General features: G+C 31.7%; 4 protein-coding genes, 1 long non-coding RNA gene and 1 other non-coding gene across 6 annotated transcripts; 3 read left to right on the forward strand and 3 right to left on the reverse strand.

The window, feature by feature from the left end:
• Window positions 1-399: 399 nt before the first annotated feature.
• On the reverse strand, window positions 400-1,195 carry LOC148202102 (uncharacterized). The gene is made up of 2 exons (XR_015785195.1): window positions 1,060-1,195; window positions 400-907 (listed from the first exon to the last, which is right to left on the reverse strand). It is a non-coding gene; the product is annotated as an uncharacterized LOC148202102 (long non-coding RNA).
• A 1,514-nt stretch (window positions 1,196-2,709) lies between these two features.
• Window positions 2,710-2,782, reverse strand: TRNAK-UUU (transfer RNA lysine (anticodon UUU)). The gene has a single exon. It is a non-coding gene; the product is annotated as a tRNA-Lys (tRNA).
• Window positions 2,783-2,878: 96 nt separating this feature from the next.
• LOC124827498 (protein PEP-RELATED DEVELOPMENT ARRESTED 1, chloroplastic) lies at window positions 2,879-6,979 on the forward strand. Its single transcript, XM_047300565.2, has 9 exons — window positions 2,879-3,225; window positions 3,333-3,488; window positions 4,251-4,319; window positions 4,408-4,578; window positions 5,093-5,236; window positions 5,434-5,583; window positions 5,697-5,762; window positions 5,985-6,044; window positions 6,696-6,979. The coding sequence occupies exons 1-9, from the start codon at window positions 2,935-2,937 to the stop codon at window positions 6,741-6,743; spliced, it is 1,155 nt and encodes a 384-aa protein (XP_047156521.1). The 5' UTR covers window positions 2,879-2,934; the 3' UTR covers window positions 6,744-6,979.
• A 2,541-nt stretch (window positions 6,980-9,520) lies between these two features.
• LOC124827499 (uncharacterized) lies at window positions 9,521-13,388 on the forward strand. Its single transcript, XM_047300566.2, has 5 exons — window positions 9,521-9,816; window positions 10,690-10,836; window positions 11,832-11,934; window positions 12,538-12,718; window positions 13,057-13,388. Exons 2-5 carry the CDS (start codon window positions 10,723-10,725, stop codon window positions 13,103-13,105), a joined length of 447 nt encoding a protein of 148 aa, XP_047156522.1. The 5' UTR covers window positions 9,521-9,816; window positions 10,690-10,722; the 3' UTR covers window positions 13,106-13,388.
• Window positions 13,389-15,953: 2,565 nt separating this feature from the next.
• On the reverse strand, window positions 15,954-17,966 carry LOC124827500 (transmembrane protein (DUF962)). Its single transcript, XM_047300568.2, has 2 exons — window positions 17,276-17,966; window positions 15,954-16,249 (listed from the first exon to the last, which is right to left on the reverse strand). The coding sequence occupies exon 1, from the start codon at window positions 17,646-17,648 to the stop codon at window positions 17,310-17,312; it is 339 nt and encodes a 112-aa protein (XP_047156524.1). The 5' UTR covers window positions 17,649-17,966; the 3' UTR covers window positions 15,954-16,249; window positions 17,276-17,309.
• Window positions 17,967-19,209: 1,243 nt separating this feature from the next.
• On the forward strand, window positions 19,210-19,749 carry LOC148202103 (uncharacterized). Its single transcript, XM_088109520.1, has one exon. The coding sequence runs from the start codon at window positions 19,210-19,212 to the stop codon at window positions 19,747-19,749; it is 540 nt and encodes a 179-aa protein (XP_087965646.1).
• Window positions 19,750-20,166: the final 417 nt, after the last annotated feature.

The following is a 20,166-nucleotide window of genomic DNA, read 5'->3' on the forward strand; positions in this document are numbered from 1 at the left end:
TCTTCCATCTTCCTTTTGGTCACCATTGGGCGTCTTCAAATCTCGGGTCCCACAGTGGGCACCAAATGTTTCAGTATGGATGAGTGAGACCGAGAAACTAACCTTGCTTACGTGTCTTTGTCGCTCGCTTTCCTGCAATATGGACCGCTCGCTTGTCCTTCGATGGGTCGCTCGCGCTCCTTTAGTTTGCACCGTTCGCTCTCCTTCACCAGTAGAGGGATGTACCTGCAGAAGGCACTCCGACACTTAAATTAGACGTAGTTTATGGAGTCTTAGCTCTCAAGAAAGTGATTTTGTTATCACGGTACAATATTTTCGAGTGTGAATAAAACGTACCTGGCTCTTAGCCTTGGCCCTGTATATATAGGTTATCACAAGCCTAATAAAATATAAACAGACTTACCTTAAACAGATTTACCTTAAAATCCGGTCGGTTGCTCATAAACAGCTTTATGAAGATCTTTAATCAGATATCTTTGATTATTCTATCCTTTGCTAAATTATCAGTCAAATAACTTAAATGCTGGCCCAATTGTGGTTCAACACCTTTTAACCTGGTTTGACTTATTTGATGAACGTTGTAGCCCAACATCATTTAACTAGGTTTGAACTAATTAACAAGCGTTGCTACAGTAGTCAATCGTTCTTGGATGCTAACACTTAGGCCTAGATATCATACTATACACAATTCAAATCAAAATCGCACTTTTTAATTCTCTTCGCAAACGCGAATGCCTTTGGCGCAGGAATGAACGCTTTTGCATTCTCGAATACCCTCGAATAGTGTTGGTAACCACAATTCAAAGCCATATAGGGTTTCGGTGCACTTGAAAACACCATTGTCCATGGACGGTGGCGATGACCCTTCAGCATTGGCATGGATTTGGGTCATTGAAGCCCTAGCAGCCTGTAAAGATTAAAGACATTTTCTCTATGCATGTCTATGCGTCTTACATCAACATTACTAATTAGGAATTGAATAAAGTGAAAACGGTAAAGAGAACAATGCAGTCGAGGAAGAGAGGGAAGATAATAGAAGAATGTGGATCAGAGTTGTACCTGAACAGAGTGTAAGATAAAGAAGCTTGAAAAAGCCAACCTCCCAAAAGCTAACATGCTACTCTGTTTTTATCTTCATTCTGATTGTCAGTAGCATGACCAAATTCAGTGACTAATTTGGGTAAAATGAAAAGTGTGTGTTTGATTCATCATTATCATATGGTTGTTAATGACGCGTGCTATAAAGAGAGGGTTTAGTTGACAAATGCAGGCTAAGGAGAGTGCCACCTCGGTTTTATCTTGCATGTAGCATTCAATATTAAAAAAAAATTATACTATTTGAAACTATTCTTTTATTTTTTTACTAATCTTTTAAAGTAAAAAATTTAATATTTTATAACTTTTATAATATGTGTAAAATAAATATAAATATATTTCATTTCATAACAAATAAAATCAAAATCATGTAGTAAATTATATTACAAACAAATACTATATTTAAAAATAAATTTATTTTACTAAATTATAATTTTTATATTTTAAAAATTAATTTTAATAATTAATTTTAATTTTTTTATTTTTTATAAACATTTTTACAATTAAATATAATAATTATTATTATTATTATATATTACTTTAATAACTAAGGGCATATTGGTAATCTTTAATTTCTACTAATTAAACAATTTTTTTAAATATGTCACATCAATCAAATCCTACGCTGATTTTCACAAATTTTACTTTCAAATTCACCCTCACTTACCTCCAAATCCACTCAAATAAACAAAAAAATTTATCCTCAAATTCATTCAATCTCTCTCCGCCAAATCATCTTCTCCAAACTCTCTCAAATAAACAAGACCTAAATGACTTCAATACATATAAAAAAATTCTATGCCAAAACCTTTGCCTTTTAATTTCCCTTCATCTATCAGTCTCTACTTGATTTAGACCATTGGGTTGATCTATTATAGTAGTGATCATGTCTTGTTCAAAGGGTAGCTGTTAGAGTTAATATCCATTACATTAGTTAGAGTTTTCTCTATATGTAAATATTAACTAGCCAAATACTAACAAGCTTTCCATTTTCTCCAATACGGTTGTTATTTTGCATTTTGCCTTTTCAGTCTGAAACAACTTGTTCTTCTCTAGTTGTCCTGTCTATCAAATATTATTGTACTATTTTGAAAGGGTTATAGGGAGAGACACTTGTGATTTAATGTTCAACTGGACGAAAGTGAAAAAAGAACAAATATTCAATTTAAATATTTTTATAATAATTATGACTGTTGAAAATAATTTTAGATTTTCCTTGGGTGGCATTAGCCTCAAAAGTGGATCAATAAATACTTTCCAAGTCTGAATTATTCTTTTAAAATAAGTTGAATTAAACATGCACCAATTTTGTATGTAACAGGTAGAATAAATTGAAAATTTCTTAAAACTTAAAATGGTATAGATTCCCAGCTTTACTAAATTATAATTTTTAATTACCTTTTTAAAATTATTTTTAATAATTATTTTGAATTTTTTACTTTTAATAAACATTTTTACAAATAAATATAACATAAACAAATATCATTTTATATCAAATCAATCAATCAAATCTTTCACTAATTCTCACAAACTTTACCTCTAAATCCACTCTCAATTACCTTCAAATCAACTCAAATAAACACACAAAAAATACCCACATACAAATTAAGAAATCGCCGTCTGAGGGAATCGAACCCACGACCACATGGTTAAAAGCCATGCGCTCTACCAGCTGAGCTAAGACGGCTTGTTGAAGAAGTTTGAATATTTTTTCTTTCTTTCAAAAACAATATTTTTTTATTCAATCCACATTTTAAAATTCTCAGCGCTGTACTAAAACCCTGAATGTGAAAAACCCCCAAGCTTTGAAGAAGATAATTATGAATTGAAATCGACGAAATGATTGTTTCTGCACCCTCTTGCTCCTACACTTATCCTAATCTTTTCCAATCTTTCTGTCCAAAATTAAGTTCATCGCAGCACCGATGCAGGTTGAGGCTGAAAAAGCTCACTGGAAAGAATCGCATTTTTGCATCCATTGGTGGTTACGAGGTGGGTGGAGGATATCCAGAACTGGAGAAGGATGAAAAGAGGAAAAACAGAACGTCGCGTTCAGAACCTACTCACACGGAATCCTTCCTTAGAGGAGGGGACCAAGTTATATCTGTCTTGGAAGAAATGATTACCCTTGTGAGTTACTCCCACTGTTACTCTTATTACTTGGTAAAGATGTTGAATTTCTATTCTTCTGACTTAAACTTCATGAGCTTATATTATGCGTACAAATTTTTGTTCAGTTGGATGACATGGATATGGACGAGGATTCTGAGAGAGTGGCAGTGGAGTTGGCTGCACAAGGAGTTATAGGAAAGAGAGTTGATGAGATGGAGTCTGATTTCATGACAGCCCTTGACTACATGATTCAACTTTCTGAGAAGGACCAGGATGATAAGGTATGGTTTTCTTTAGAGATTATAACTCATCTAGATGAAGTTAGAAATCCATGTGTTCTGTTCTGCCAAGATTTTTTTTTTTTCTTTATTTTTGCAATTATATTTTAAGCAAATCTGCGGAAGAATCCCTTGTAAATAGAAACAGAGTACTGTTTTCATTTTTTTTAAGAAATTAATTTTGATACACTATTAGTACAAAAAATTTATACACTGTCAATCAATTAGAATTCACCTTAAGTATGACTGCTAAAGTAATTGTCAAGACTGCTTAAGTTGTGTAAAGGATTTAACTTGTTGTATTTGTTTAAGTTTTTGCTTCATTATTGATGGAAGACACGTAAATGAACGAGTTAAGAGATCAACCGAACTCTCTTAAACCTTTCTCACATTTTCCAGTCTCAAGTGTAGTTATTCAGAAATCATGAATCTTAAAATGGATGGTAATCATGATTGGATAATAGTGTGAAATACCTTACACTGAGAGTGCATTTTAATTAAATTATTTTTTAACGTGAGTCTTACTGACTGCAGCAGCTTCCGCTGCTGCATATTTGAACTCAAATAAGCAAACAGGCATTTGTTATCAACATGATATTTTGTGTCCTTCAACCACACTGCCCTGAAAATTTTACTTCATTGTTGTTAGTATCCTTTAATTGATGATTCCTATTGCACAATTTTCTATGCTGGTGAGCCGTGAAACTTTGATGAAGTTGTGATTTGAAATGTACTGCTTATGTATTTCATATTATTTCATTTTAGCGCAAGGAACTGTTGGAAGTGATCAAAGAGACAATATTATCACATCTAACAAAAAAATGTCCGCCCCATGTAAGGAACCTTTTTTAGTTTCTTGATCATTTTTCTAGCCAGAGGGCAGCTCCAGATTAATATGGAATTTTCTCCTTCATACTTTTAGGTTCAAGTAGTTGGTCTTCTGTGTAGAACTCCAAAAAAGGATAGCCGGCATGAATTGATGCGCAGAGTTGCAGCTGGTGGCGGTGCATTTAGAGGCGAGAATGACTTGAAGATTCATATTCCAGGGGCAAATCTAAATGACATAGCTAATCAAGCTGATGATTTGTTGGAGGTATTTATAGAAACTTCACTTATATAAATCCACTGAGATTGTCTGTTGAACTTTAAAATGTCTAGTACTCATACTTGGGTAATGATTTTATTTTCTTTGTATTGGACGATGAGAGCAAAATGTACTTGAAGACCTTGGGATTGGTCTAAATTGCGTTATCCTCTTTTACAAGTCACGACTCACAAAATTCCCCATACCGACTTTTTGTGTATTTTCATTCTCACGTCTGCAAATCATATGAATCGGATTACTGATACATTTGGGTTTTTTATTCTTTTTGTGTCATGTGTTATACAACTTGTATTATGACTAAGCATGCCTTCTCAATTTAGGTGTAGCTGACTTTCTAGAGTAGTTGACTTCGAAGGTTCTAAAATTTAGGTGTTATACTCTTAGTTATTTTTGTTTTGCTATCAGTATCTGTTTATTAAATTATTTCGATGTCTCTAAGGAGCAGCTTCAATCTTACCGAAACTGTCTGGCAAATTTTTGGTGTTGGGCCATATTTTTGCAGGCAATGGAAAATCGTCGTGTTATCCCAGACCGAAAACTGCTTGCAAGACTCGTTTTGATTAGAGAAGAAGCTCGCAATATGATGGGAGGGGGAATTATGGATGAAAGAAACCACCGTGGATTCTATACGCTTCCTCAGCCTGAGGTATTTGAAGTATAGTTTCCATATTTTGGTTTAAGCATGGTTGTCACTTCTACTGAAATATTTGCCTAGCACAACATTTCCGTTTCACAAGATATTGTTGTTTGTTGCTAAAAGGGATGGGAAATCAAAACCACACAGATATCATCTTTCTGTGCCCGAAATATTATCTTGGCATCCTTAAACTATTGACAATGCAGGTGGAATTCTTGACCAAATTGGTCGCTCTAAAACCTGGGAAAAAGGTGCTTGATATGATAAGAAATGTGATGCAAGGAAAAGATGAAGGTGCAGACAAGTACGATGAGGAGGACACTATGGATCCCGAACCAATTGAATTTCTAGGAAAGGTGGGTTGAATTGCATCCTGCTCGTGTGTTATTTAACTAAGGGGTGTGTTTTGTTATGTGTGCAAGTTATAGACACTTTAAGGCATATTTAACTTGTCTGCGATGATTTGCAGCCAATTTTAACGGGAGAGAAAACACTTCCAGTACGCCCTGGCATGTTTCTTGAGACAGTATCCAAGGTGAGAGAAAACACTACATTCTTAATTTATTGTTTTGAAGCCAAGTGAACATAAAATATATGGTCCAGTTGAAAATTTTACGTGGTGGACACCTGTTCTTTTTCACCATGATACGGTCTCCCATATTTCCTGATAAACACTCTGATTGTCACATTAGATTTGAATGATCTTGATTTGTTTGATGCATTTCAAACTAATGTTTTTCAATTCTTATTTTAACAGGTTTTGTCTGGTTTATATGCTGGAACTGACTCTGGCATCACTGCACAACATCTGGAATGGGTAATTCTTCTTCTCAAGTTCTTAAATATTTCAATTTTCAAGGTCAATGACCCTGTCGAGTATGTATTATAAAAACTAGCGAATTCATGTGCTAGAAGGTTCCTTGTATTGGAAACTTGAAAACGAGCAGAAAGTATTTTTATCAAACCAAATATCCCCATAGACTTGTTTAGTTTGTGAAAACGTTCCCTGTTTTCATATTATATTTTTAAACTAATTACAACAAATGCTACATTAATTTTGTTTTCAAAGATTTGCAAAATTGATAAAAACAAAAAATAGTAATTTTCATCATTTCTTATGATAGTTAAAACAAGATATACTTTTATATTGTGAAAATTGGACATGCAAACTGAAAATAATTTCTCAAATCAAATAAATAAGTTTGACAATTGAAGGCAAACTTGCTACACAAAAATTTCCGCATCCCCATTTATTTAAGCTAAATAGATTGTGCCTGAAGAACTGTTCAAATCTTAAATAGTCAATTGTTACTCCTATAGAGCATTATTATTACTAGAAGCCGTGATGATTGGTGGCATCATGCGAATGGATGTTTGGTTTTGCTGATTAAATTATCTTCTAAATTAAACAGCCATGTCTATGATCACCTAATTATTGTTTCTCTTGTTTATTACTCTTGCCTTTCAGGTTCATAAGAAGACACTTGAAGTTCTTCAGGAGATAGCATTTGGCTAATTCTCTATATATCGTTATATTCTTTTTAACGAGGTGAAGCAAGGCGACCCTTTTTGTATCCCACTATTTAAGCCAGTTTATGCTGCCAAAAAAGACTTGATAGGCTGTTCATAGGGACAACATAAGTTATAGTATAAAATTTCAGAACATTTGCAAGGTGGCAATGTAAATTTATCATTCATAAGATGAAAAATGACAAATTTAAAAAGGCTTTATAAGTGGATTTGCATAGCTCACTCAGGTTTGACCACGGTATCATTTGCACCGTTATGTTTTTAACCGCGTGAGCGAAAAGGACCAGATTGAACATTTTTTAACGAAATATGAGGTCTTTCTGAACATTTTTAAAAGATATGATCACTTTGAACCAAACTCCTAAAAGTAGAGACCAAATGATGTATTAAACCTATATATTATTATTATCTAGCCCTAATATCTAATTATATATAATAATATCTCAATATATCTTTTAATTAACTATATAATAATATCCAAGAATATCTTTTAGAATATCTAACAATATCTAATAATATCTTTTTCTAATAATAATATCTCTTTTAATCTCAAGATTATATCTCTTATTTTCTTTCAACTACTTTTCAAAATAACAGCTAAATCTTCAAAAAGATTTATATGATATCTTTTTATTAATTTCCTACATTATTTAATTTGTATTCTTTTCCTTTCTACACTCCCTATTTTAATTTCTTACACTTTATCAATAAAAGGTAAAAGACTCATTTTGTCCCTAAGCCAAAATATAAATAAAATAACATAACAATTATGTTCTAACAAAGGTGTACACTCAATAACATTAATTTCCAAACAACAACACCAAATTCACAAGACTACCTTATTTCTAAGACCCTTATTTTTCTCGGATCTTACAAAATGCAAGAATGTGTTCAGCAAATTTAACTTAACAAGCCTATCTTAGGACATGAACCGACAATTGGTAAAAGTCAATTTTAATGTCAACTTAATTCTGCACAAATTAAATGATTAAAAGGTTTATGATTGCATGATTATATTATATGAAGTTATCTCTTCACTTCATTATGTACATTGACTTTAATTATATTCTTAACAAAATAATATTTAAACAAGAAGATTTGAATTTCCTAAAAAAATAAATATTATTTTAATTTTCTTTTATTCTACTATTTAAAATAATTTTCACCAAAGAATATGTTATTCATAAATATCATTTTACCTCACTATTACCACTAAGGCATGATAATCTTTATTTTCTATCCATTAAAACATTTTTTTAAAATCTACCACATTAGTCAAATCCCACTTAAATTTTGACAAACTTTATTTCAAAATCTACTATCAATCATTTCTAAATCTCTTTAAAAAAACAATACACAATTTATTTTCAAATTCATTTACTCTCTCTTCTTAAAATCATCTCCCTCATGAATACACCCCTTTGGGTAGAGAAAAGAATAATAACTTAAATATTTCTTTAAGTAGGAAATAAACATTTATTATCCCAATTTTAACTTAAAATTTTTATAATAATTGAATATAAACATAATTAATGTGTCATAGGAGATGAATATATATAAATACTCATATATTTTTTTCCTTTTCACAGGATGTAATATTCATCTTTATATTTACATTTGTTTTCAATTTTACAAGTAATTTAAAAAATTTATATTAACTTTTATTTGAAAATTAGTTTTCTAACTTATTTTTGAGACACCATTTTTATTCAATCATATAACTATTTAATATTTATTAAATTATTACTTAGATTATATTATTATAAATTTTTTATATTTGATATTGAAAAAATATATATATCTTTCAAACAAAGGTTAAAAAAAAGTCGTAACCGTTAATGTCTATATTACAAATGTGATTTTTCAAACTCATAGTGATCATATATTGATGTATTAATGTGAAACACTCTTTTGCAATTGCTTAGAGTTTAGTATTGGAAAATGACACTTGAACAACCATTTTTGACAACATTTAGACACGCGCACACGTGTCAAAATCTGAGTGGTCCAGTTGGAAAAATTAAATGAAAATGGACCACTCGGATTTTGACACGTGTGCGCGTGTCTAAATGTTGTCAAAAATGGTTGTTCAAGTATCATTTTCCGTTAGTAATTATGTAGGACAAAATGTATAAAAACTCATTTCTACAAAAAATAACCATTTGATATATCATTATAATACTATAATATATATATATATATATATATATAATTTAATTAGTAATAATTTACAGTAATATATATAATATCAATATAATAATATTTAACATGAATCAATTATATATTCTTATTAATAATATATTATTAGAATAAAAACATTCTTAGTACTTGTATAATGATTTAGGTTAAAGTTATAATCGATGTAATTATTATTAATAACACCATTTTTTTAATTCAAGTTATTAAAAAATTAAATTAAATAAAATATAACTAATTTAAAGAAGAATAAAACAGAAAATGATAAAATTTAAAAATGGTAAAAAAAATTATTTTATTTTATTTTATGGTAATATTTTTTATCCAATTTTATGAAAGTATAATAAAATAAGTTTTATATATTCTATAGTAAAAATAAATATTTTATTTAATTTGAAAATTACGTATCTTAGAAAGAGATAAACTGCAAAACAAAAAATCTTATTTAATTTTAGAAAATTTTCACTAAAATATTGAATAATTAATCGAAATTCAAAATGATCTTTATTATGATTTACTAATAAAACTAAAAAAATAAAATTCACGCTCACACCCACTCTTTCTTAAATCCCTATTTTTTTCCCTCTCTCCCAAAACCCTAATTTTTCTCCATCTCACCATCCACTACCATCTAAATTTCCATTTCTTATCCTTCACAACACCCAGCCTCTCCATCTACAACTTTCAAAATTTTCTTCATATTGTCTCCTCCCTCCCAATCTGTATAAACGACTAGCAGTGAAATAAAAGGGGGCAGAAGAAAAGGAGTGAAAGGGGAGAATAGTGTGATACTAAGAGCGGGGATTTTGTGAAAGCTTCAACTGCTTCATTTGTTTCGTTGCTGGGGAGAACCATAGTGAAAGGTATGCTTTTGTTTTTCTCTATGTTTCTGTGATGGAGTTTAGGATGCTAAATAAATTTTAATTTTGTAATGATTTTCATTGCTGTTTTCCATATAAAAAGTATGAAAATCGGATTGTGGTATATTTGGTTTTATGTGGTTAATGTTAGTCTTTTGCATGAAGTAAAGTATGTCATGATTTTTTTCCAGACCTCCTCATTTCTCTCACTCCCAGAATCGCAAATCCACAATGGCCTCTCTCTCTCTCTCTCTCACTCTCACTCTCCTCATTTGTCACAGAAGTTGTATTTTTTTTTTCAAACATAAACTGTATACGAAAACAAAATAAATTAATTGTTGTTAATAACTAAATACTTCAACAAGATTCGGGGTTTGGGTCTTTTGGCGACAACACAAATTCTTTGGAAAATATTAGTGATATTTGTATTCTTTAATTGTGACAAATTTTAGTTTCACAAGTGAAAATCACATATTGCATGGGTGATTGTTTGCAAAATTGATTTTGAAATTGAATTGTTTTTTAATAGACTGATGTTGATGCAAAGATATAGTGTTTGGGTGATTTCATTTTAAAAGCAATTTGCTAGTAGAACAGTTTTATTCAATGCATTACTATAGTTGTTTCAATTTAATTCAATTCTTAACTCGGAATTAGTTTTCCAGTGCGAGGCTAAAATTGAATTTAATGTTTTGTAGTGTTATCTTTCAGTGAGTCTGTTTATTTTACTCGGGGGTTTCATTAATTTTCATTCCTTGGTTGGTTTGTTTTGGACTTATGTTGTTTGGAACTACACTGTTTTTATTCCATTTTTTACAATGTTTTTATTCCATTTTCTTACTAACACTTGTTTTATTTTAATTGAAATTTTAATAGGAGTTCAGATCTTATAGTCATCACTTTGGCCTTATGAAGGGCATACGCATGAAGAAAAGATTGAAACACATGGTGGAGCCGGATAAAAATTGCCAGACTGGGATTGAAGATGTTGCTTGGCTTTGCTCCCTTCAAGAGTCTGAGATTGTAAATCTCTTTAATTGTTCATTCATTTGGTCGATAACATTTCATGATCGTTTTCTTTGTTTTAGATTATCCAGGATGGTTGCTTTAGATAATGTTAGTTTAGTGTTTTGGTCAAAACTTTGATACCAGAAGTCATGCTCAGAGATTTCAAAGGATGCAGGAATCACATTTTTTAGCATTTTTAATAGGATTATAATATTACTGGGGAGGGTAGATGGGTGGATGTACAAAAGGAATGGAGATAAGATATCTTCATGTTAAAGCTTTGGATTTTCTTGGGATTAATTGCGCCTTGGGTTTTTTGGGTATCACACTTGTATGATTTTAGTCCTCCTATTTCATTTGTGCCAAGTAGAACTTCCAAGTATTGCAAATTTGTGATTTTAGCTCCTATGTAATTGGAATTTGATAATGTGACAATGACTTGTGGTATGTTTGGAAGACTAAAATCTACAAACTTAGGGAAGTCTATTTACACAATTAGAACCTAGAAAACTAAAATCACATATTTGCAATACTTGAGAACCAATTGATGCAGTTAAAACCTTAGGGATTGATTGAAATCAGACAATTGTGATATCTGGGAGACCAAAAGTAAAGTTAAGCCTTTTCTTGTGGGAACTAAATATCTTCCCCAGTCTACCACCATTCTACTTATTCTATTTTCTTGGTACAACTTAATTTTTTTTAGAAGAATTTGAACCTGTTAAAACAAAATAATCGAAATTATAGTTCATTAAAGAATGGCAGTGTGACAGAGTCAGTTTGTGTCTTAGACCTGGGTATATGTATAAATCTAGTTTAAAGTAGGCCAGTTATATCTCGTTCATTAGAGAATGACCTTTAATATATCCTATGCCTTAGAAAAGTTAGATATGCAAATATAGTTTCAGGTAATATGCTTGTTTCTTGAATTTGGGTTTCTCCTTAACTTTCAGGTGCTATTTCTCTTGTAATAATTTAACTTTTGATGGTTAAAATTTGAAAATTGTCAGGACATGCTGGTTGGCTTGAAATTGTTGATCATTCAGCGTGCAAAAATGATAGGTTGCAAGCAGATGGCTGATAAATTCAACCTCAAAATGATTCGAGCCATTGGTATGCTCTATGCTCTTATTTTCCTTGTATGCAATGCTTTTTAAAATTTCATATGAGTAATGATCATTGATTGTGGATGCAATAAAAAGAAAACCTTGTGGCATATTTCTTGTTGATTTATATATCTTTTTTTTGTTGTATAATGATAATATTAATGGTGAGGCAATTTTCTAGAAGTTATACTATTTATTATATGAAAAACACATCCCTTTTAATAGGACTTAGTTATAATCTTAACATTTAAAATGTGATTGGATTGCACTGACAATCTGTTCATTTCAAGAATTAATTCAATCAAGATTTTAGGATGTTCTTTGCTAACTTTCATTCATTGAAATCATTGAAGGACACTGGCCTGTCCTCTGCGGTTGTGTCTGTAATGTTGCGTGCATACAATGAAATGCTAGCGAATTGTTGTCATACTTCATGATTTGCGCCAGCAATTTGAATTTGAGATTTAGAATTGAATTTCACTGTATTCATTGCAAACAAATTAATTGAAATTTTTACTACTGACTGCATAAAAATCATTCCACTGTGTCCTTTATGTGACATGATTTCTAATTACCTACATTTTGTAACTTCCAATGAACCTCTGTGCAGCATTTGTTTTGATGGAACATCTAAAGTCACAGATAAAGGAATCATCAGTTATATCTAATGCAGTAAGATCAGCTTCAATTTTAGATGCTTGCAACCTATTGAAATGTAGCAATGAGGTTAATGCAAATATTGAAGAGCTAAATACAAGTCTTGGTGCTGATATACTAACATTTATTGAAAGGTACGTTTACCAAGCTTATTTATAGTTACATGGTATTGTTGAATATTCAAGCAGTTGTCCATAACTTAGGAGAAATTATCATATGTAGGACTAGCACATGACACGGTCCTGACTTATCTTTACATGCATACTTGAGATTTTTAATTTACAAGAACCAATTAATAAACCATCATGTGGTCATGATCTTGATTTGATTAGTCTTTAGGCGTAATGTATTTGAGTTTCTTCAATTGATTTGTGATGAAAGATGGGTAGTAAATTGACCACCTCCTTATGGCTGTTGTGTTTTTATGGGATTTTTATTTATATCAATGGTGATATATTATTTTTGTGTGCAGTCCACCAACATCCAAGCGAAAGAAGCAAAAAGTTGAAAGTGATGAATGAAAGGTTTTGCAGTTATTGGAGGACCTAAAATTTCTAGCATATCTTGATTTAATTTTTGCTTTGGAAGCTCTCTTTTAAATTTTCTCCCCAACTCTTGAATTTGCATACAAGAGTAATTAATTAGTCTGCTCATAATGTCAGTTGGGGATTTTGTCATTTCTAAAATGTAATTTTAAATACTCCTTAATTTTTATAGTGCAAGAAATTTTTGTAATGCATTAACTAAACATTGTTCATATATTATATATATTACATCAATTTACATATTTAAAATTAAGAATTAGATGTGTGCTTAATTAATCATCATACTTGATACCATCTTGGTGAGGGAACTTTTCTAAATTGTCTTATTCTGTATAAAGTTGTACTCCGTAAAGATAGCAGTGAAACAAAGAAGGGAGAGAAAACAAGAAAAAAGTCTGTTCAATAATTGATGGGAAAATAACAATGATGTGAGGTGAGATTGATATGTATTATAAGAAACAAAATATTTAAATAAAAATATAATAGACAATGTAAAGAGTTAATTTTTATTTGAAATATTTTATGTTTTTTCTTTGCGAATTAAGCTTCCATACATTCTTATTAATAATTAAGTAGGGCTTGACGGAAGAAAATAATTCTATTGAAACAAGGTTTAATACTTCTTTTGATCCCTCGAAAGAGGGGTTGTTGTGTTCAAAATAGTCTTATCTTTATTAAAAAGTAACAATTGATCTCAACTTTTTAAAAAACGGTTCAAGTTAATCATTTTTGTTTACGGTGTTAAAAATTAAATGGTGCAGTTGCCCCCTCTGACTGTGAGAGAGGTTAAAAAAAAGAGGGATTAAGGTTGCTAATTTGGGGTTTCCTGTCCTACGATTAGGGTTGGAAGAAGAATTGGAAAAATTGAAAGAGGCTCCTTTCTCCCTAGGAGGTCCAGTGGAAACTAGAATGCCTCTTTTATCCTTAACTAGAATTGTTTCTGGAAATCTTTTATCTAAGATCCTGCCTGGAATTTACTTACTTGATCAAGTAACGACATTTCGTAAAATCGAAGAGCTGAAGTCGGCAAATGAACCAGTTGAGAATTACTGGTTTTTCTTGGGATATTCAAGTTGGAGACGAAAACAGTTATATGATGAGATGGCAGAAGGAGCTTGGAACTTGAGTGAGGATGCAACGAGACACTTAAATTGGTCGTGATTGCCATTTATTAACCATCCTTACTGTATTGATAACATTTCTTATGGCCATGTTAATTATATAATTAATTCACAATGCATATACTATAAAACATTCGTGGTTCATTAGAAGTAGTCTTTGGGGAGCGCAAAAAATAGGAAAATGTGTGCTAGGGTTAGTCATCCAAAGTTTTGTTTAGAGTTTTCTGGAATTTGGTTTTTGGGTGGCTATGGATGAGGCTCGATTTGTGTTTTTTTAGGTCTCTGCGGTTTCTTGCAGGTTTCGAAAGAGGAGATTTGGGTTTCTTTAGGTCTCTGTGATTTGGGTTTCTTTAGGTCTCTACGATTTGGGTTTCGCCTTTTTGTTTCTGAGTTTTTTCAAAAGTCTAGCGGAGAAGATGATGGTGGTTTTTTGGTTTGGTTGCAGTGGCACATAGAGGAGGAAAATGTGATCTGGTTGTTGGGAAGAAGTTGATAGCCTTAGCGGCAGTATGAGGTGTTGACAACGACGGTTTGTGGCTCTAACGTTTCTGGAGGTAGAAGATGAAGTTGATGTGGCAAGCAATTTGTTTTTTTTTAAGTTCAAAATTGACACGTTATATTGCCTCAGTGTGTCACGTATGAGAAAAAGAGGACAACTCATTAAGTTTTGGCCAAGGAGGCAACTGCACCATTAAAATTTTGACACCGTAACCAAAAGGATTAACTTGACCCAGTTTTTCACAAGTTGGGACCGCTTCAAACTTTTTAAAAAAGATAAGACCACTTTGAACAATCTTCTTCTTTCAAGAGACCAAAAGAAATATTAAGCCATGTTTAAACTAGCATAAAAAAGAATCAAACGAAAATAGCATCACACCGTTGCAAATAAGTATAACGAAAAAATAGACATCACATATAAATTAAAAAGAGTGGCAAATATATATTTAGTAAATAATGTTTCACAATTCAAATACTTCTCGAATTTTATTATTGAACATGATTTTGCTGATGTGTTCGTAGAGTTGAAAATTTGCTATTAACAGCATAGTTTTTTTAGGTGCTTGATTCAACAATTGATTGTTGAGAATTGATTTATTAGACAATTCCTAGAGTTTTTTCATTGTTTCGAGATTCTCACAATAAGGTTCACCTCTCAATTTGCTACCAGTAACTTTCATATAAAACTTAGCAATAGCTCTTCGTCACCACTCATACCAAAAACCCCCTTGTTAACCTTTGTTACCAACCTTTGCAAGAAATTGATAGAGTTGCTAAATACATGGATGTAGGAATTGTTCCCATGTCGAAAGCAAGTGAGGGTAGAAGAAAGGAGCCACCAAAGTGTTTGAGAGATAAAGACAGATGAATCTGAACAGAGATAAAAACAGTGTTTGTGAACTGAGAACTGAGATACACTTCGTATACAACCCTCAATGCTTATCAATAAAAAATGTTGGTAGATTCTTGATGAGTCAATACACCTCCAAGGTGAATACAAATAACTCTATAACATTCTAGACCTCTATATTCAGTTAGTAATCTATTGTTACACAGTTAGTAAGCTCCTTGTATGTTTTATATTTGTCATGCACTCATTCAGCTAATAATAGAACAAATTACAATTTCAGAACTCAATTTTTTTTTCCAACTCTCTTGATGCTCAACCTCTAATACACGCAAATACATTAATATACAAACAAGAGTCATGATGCAAAATATCTCTTCAATCTCTTTGGTTACCAGTAAGGGAAAGTTAAAGAAAATCATTGGAAGAACACCAAAGAGAGGCCTTTATACAATCCTAACTCAAAAACTATTTAAAAGCAAAAAACTATTTTATAGATGATCAAATGGAAATTCAGTAACTCTAATGATTGTTTTATTCAATTACATACAGAAGTTCTGAATATGAAGTGTAATAAGACAAATTGGTATTCTTCTTATCGCCTGTGATGCCATTCAAAAGGGTTCTTTCAAATCTTGCAAAGTCATTGCGAACCTATACCAAAAACACACTCATTCAGGTTACTTTGTTAAAAGCATACTAAGCAGAAGAAAATGCACGAAGGGACTTTCAGAATTATACAAACATTCGTAAAAAGAGATTTAGAGCTGAAAATGATGTCCTTTCTGAACCCATTGTACAAAGAAACTTCATAATATAATGCCATTTGTAAGTAGAAGCTAAGTTTAGTAAAATCCTAACACATCGTTTTTGTGCAATCTTCTCAATGGTATGATGGTAACCTGGAATTAGCTTCTAATACCTTATGAAATTAGCTCAGAGTGAATTCTTTTATTAAATCATGTTACATAGTTGGAATGCACTGCGTCTACCTAGAAAATGTTATTGCATTTGATTTTCAGGAAATGCAAGTATTATCAAAACAGTTCCAACATTCATGTATCTTCAATTTATATCTGTGCCAAACTATGTCATTTCAGCAAAGTCACTCCGTCCAGAAAATTGCAGCATCACACTCACGCACAGGTTGTTCTCACCCAGTTAATGTAATCATCCATATATTTCAGCAAAGTCATCCATAGCCGATAAAGTTAATGAAAACAAAATCTACTCACTATACACGCACACAAAAAAGAGAAAAGATTAATATGTGAAAGTCTTTCTATAAGGGTAAAGAATGTCAAGAAACCTTGAGAAAATCGTAATTTTATATATTTTAAGTTGTACTATTATATTTTAAATAAATTTAATTTAGGGATCTGTTTAACTCTTCGTTGAGAATTCGGTTTTACTTTAAATGAATCATACAATAAACTTTTTTTAAGTTGAAGAAACTTTATCAGCTACCTAGAATCTCTAATATATTTCTTCAAGAAGCTCATTAAGAAACAACATGTGGAAATTCTCCTACTTCCAAGTCTTGCCAAAAATGGTTTGTGATTGATTTCTGATTTGTTGACCTTGTAAATTATTTTGCACTGAAAGTGCATAGAAACTAAACTCGAGAAAAAGAAAATATTGAAACACAGAATTATTATACAGTTTCACATGCAAACTCACCTGAAACAAAAGGGACCAATCCGATCACTAGAAATCAGAAAACTTGCAGCACAGGTCTTTTCCCAAGCCTCTTGATCTCTCTATCCATTTTCCCAGTAAGCATCAACCCAAACATCTTAAAATCACACAAGAGCGACCAAAAGGGGTGTCCAAAAGTTGCCGGAACATTCCCTTCAACAAAGAAGTGACTGTACCAGGCACAGCCATACCCAGAAAAGGGCACAAAGAACAAGAACCACCAGCTGAAGAAAAAAGAACAGAGCAAGAAGAAGATACTGAAGAGCGTGCCCACAAAGTGCCACCTCCTCGTGGATGGTTTGGAATGCTGGTTGACATAAAAGGCCCAGAAATCCTCCAAGCTCCTGAAATTCATGGCTTTCAGAAAAGCATAGGCAAAAAAATCAGATTTTTGATCCGAACCCAGTTGGGGAAATAGGTGAAAGAGTGTAGGGGTGTGATTGAGATGAAAGAGATGACGAGGGTATTTACTAAAAGCGATGATTTGGTAGGAAAGGTTTGATGGAGTGTTGGGGATAGAGAGGCCCACAGAAGGAAAGGGTTCAGAGAGATTATGTTATATTGGGAATTGGGATGTTGTTGAGAAGAGGAAGGTAAGGATTGGTTCTGCTTTTCGACTTCTCCTGCTATGTTGATTGTTTGTTCAAGGGGAAACTCGATTCAGTGCAGTGGCAATTCACACATTCATGCAGTTAATGTCTATGATTATCTGATCAAAGATTCAACGGTTCAGATCTTAAATGTGTTTTACCATGATTTATATAAGCAGAATACTTATACACACATTATTATATTCTCTAATATTTTTAAAGTTGTACTTTATGGATATACATAAATTTAATAAAATACAAATTATTATCATTATTCAAGTACGATTCTAAAATTTCTTGGAAAACTATGAATATACGTTTTATCCTTCATGATAGTTCTGATTTTTTAATATTTTACTAAATTTGTAATATTTATTTCTAATTCTTTTTTAATTTAAAAAAGATTTGGTTATGCCGGATAATTTATTGTGTGTATTAAATTAGTTTTTTACTTTTTAATAAATATGGATTATACTTTTAGGCGTTTAAGATGTTTCACCTTATTTTTAAAGCTGCCCAACTGAAATGGAAAGGAAAAATTCATTAAATAAGTTGAAGACAAATACTAATGATTGTATCTACAAAATATAATTATTAAATATTATTTTTTATATTTAAGTAAGTTAAAAAACTTATTAATTTAAAATTTAAGTTAGTATATGAAACAAATTTATATTAAATGTAATCAAGAACATTTAGAATTGAAAATTAAGCAAAGTTATAAATAATTAAAAAAACTAAGAAGTATAATTGATTAACAAAAAATTTAAAGACTAAAATTAGATAAAAAGATTATAAACCAAAATTATAGACTTTGCGGAATATAGATTAAAAGTATAACTAATGAATATTGGAATTGTGATATTTATTCACATTGATTATTGTGATATACTACAACGTCAAGTTAGTCATTTTTTCAGTGTGTCGTTTCACCTTTTTGCGTATTTTTATTTTTAGTTTTCTTTGTATCTTTGACTTGTTTGTTAGGTAAAAATTGCAGGGAATAAAAATAAAAAGGAGAACTGGAGACATTACACTGTTCTTATCTTTTTGTTTTCTTTGTTTGGAATGTTTGAATCCACCAATTTCAATTAACTTGATTCGATTGAAACTATGTGAATTTAGTAATATTTGGATATGAGTTTATTAGATTCCAATATTTTAAATGAGTTCTTAAGATTGAGTTTGGTAACTAAGAAAAAATCTATTGAAAATAATTAGACATGTTCTTCACACGACTATTACATTCATCCTAACGAGAATTCTTCATAGGTGTTTGTTTTTCCGATTCTTGAAGGTCACAATTATCATGGAGGAGCTCGCTCGATGGCTATGGCACTACAAATGAAGAATAAATTTGGCTTTGTTGATGGTTCCATTCCTTGTCCAGCTGGTACAGATCCCATGGTTCCAGCATGGAAGCGTTGCAATAATCTAGTTTTATCTTGGATCAATCATTCTGTTTCTCATGAGATTGCTACAAGTATTATCTGGATTGACTCTGCCGCTGCGGCATGGAAGGATCTCAAAGATCGTTTCTCCCAAGGTGATTCTGTTCGAATTTCACAATTGCATCAAGATCTTTATTCAATGCATCAATTTGATCTAAGTGTTACTGCATATTACACTAAAATGAAGATTCTCTGGGATGAACTTTGCAATTTTCGCCCTATTCCTGAATCTCAATCTTCTGCTTCTTGTTGTGTTGTTTCTAAGACAATGAAGGAATATCGTGAAAATGACTGTGTTCTTTGTTTTCTTAGAGGCTTGAATGATAATTACTCTGTTGTTCGCTCTCAGATCCTTCTCATGGATCCCTGGCCTTCTTTACCCAAAAAATTTTCGATGATAATTCAACATGAGTGATAATTACAATCAGGAATTCTTTCTCAACCTCCAGTCATGGCGTCACAAGTTTCTCAATCTAAACCTTCTTTTTCTACCTTCAATGGCAGAGGTAAACCCTCTCCTGCCAATGATTATGGCCAGGGAAGATCTTCATATCAAGGTTCTCAGGCTCGTTATCAAGGTTCTCAGGCTCGTTCCTCAGGGGGAAGGTTTGGTGCACCTCGACAATGCACTCACTGTGGCAGGACAAACCACAACATTGATACTTGCTTTCTAATACATGGATTACCACCTGATCTCAAATCCAAAAGAGTCCACAATGTTACAACAGATTCTTCTACAGTAGTTCCTTCTTATAATAATTCTCTGGCACAGTCACATTCTGCAACTCTGGGACTTTCTCAAGAGCAAATTCATGGTCTATTGGCACTTCTT

The sequence above is a fragment of the Vigna umbellata genome, chromosome 3 (genome assembly GCF_029865625.1).
Source record: "Vigna umbellata cultivar VRB3 chromosome 3, Vumbellata_1.0, whole genome shotgun sequence".
Lineage (NCBI taxonomy): Eukaryota > Viridiplantae > Streptophyta > Magnoliopsida > Fabales > Fabaceae > Vigna > Vigna umbellata.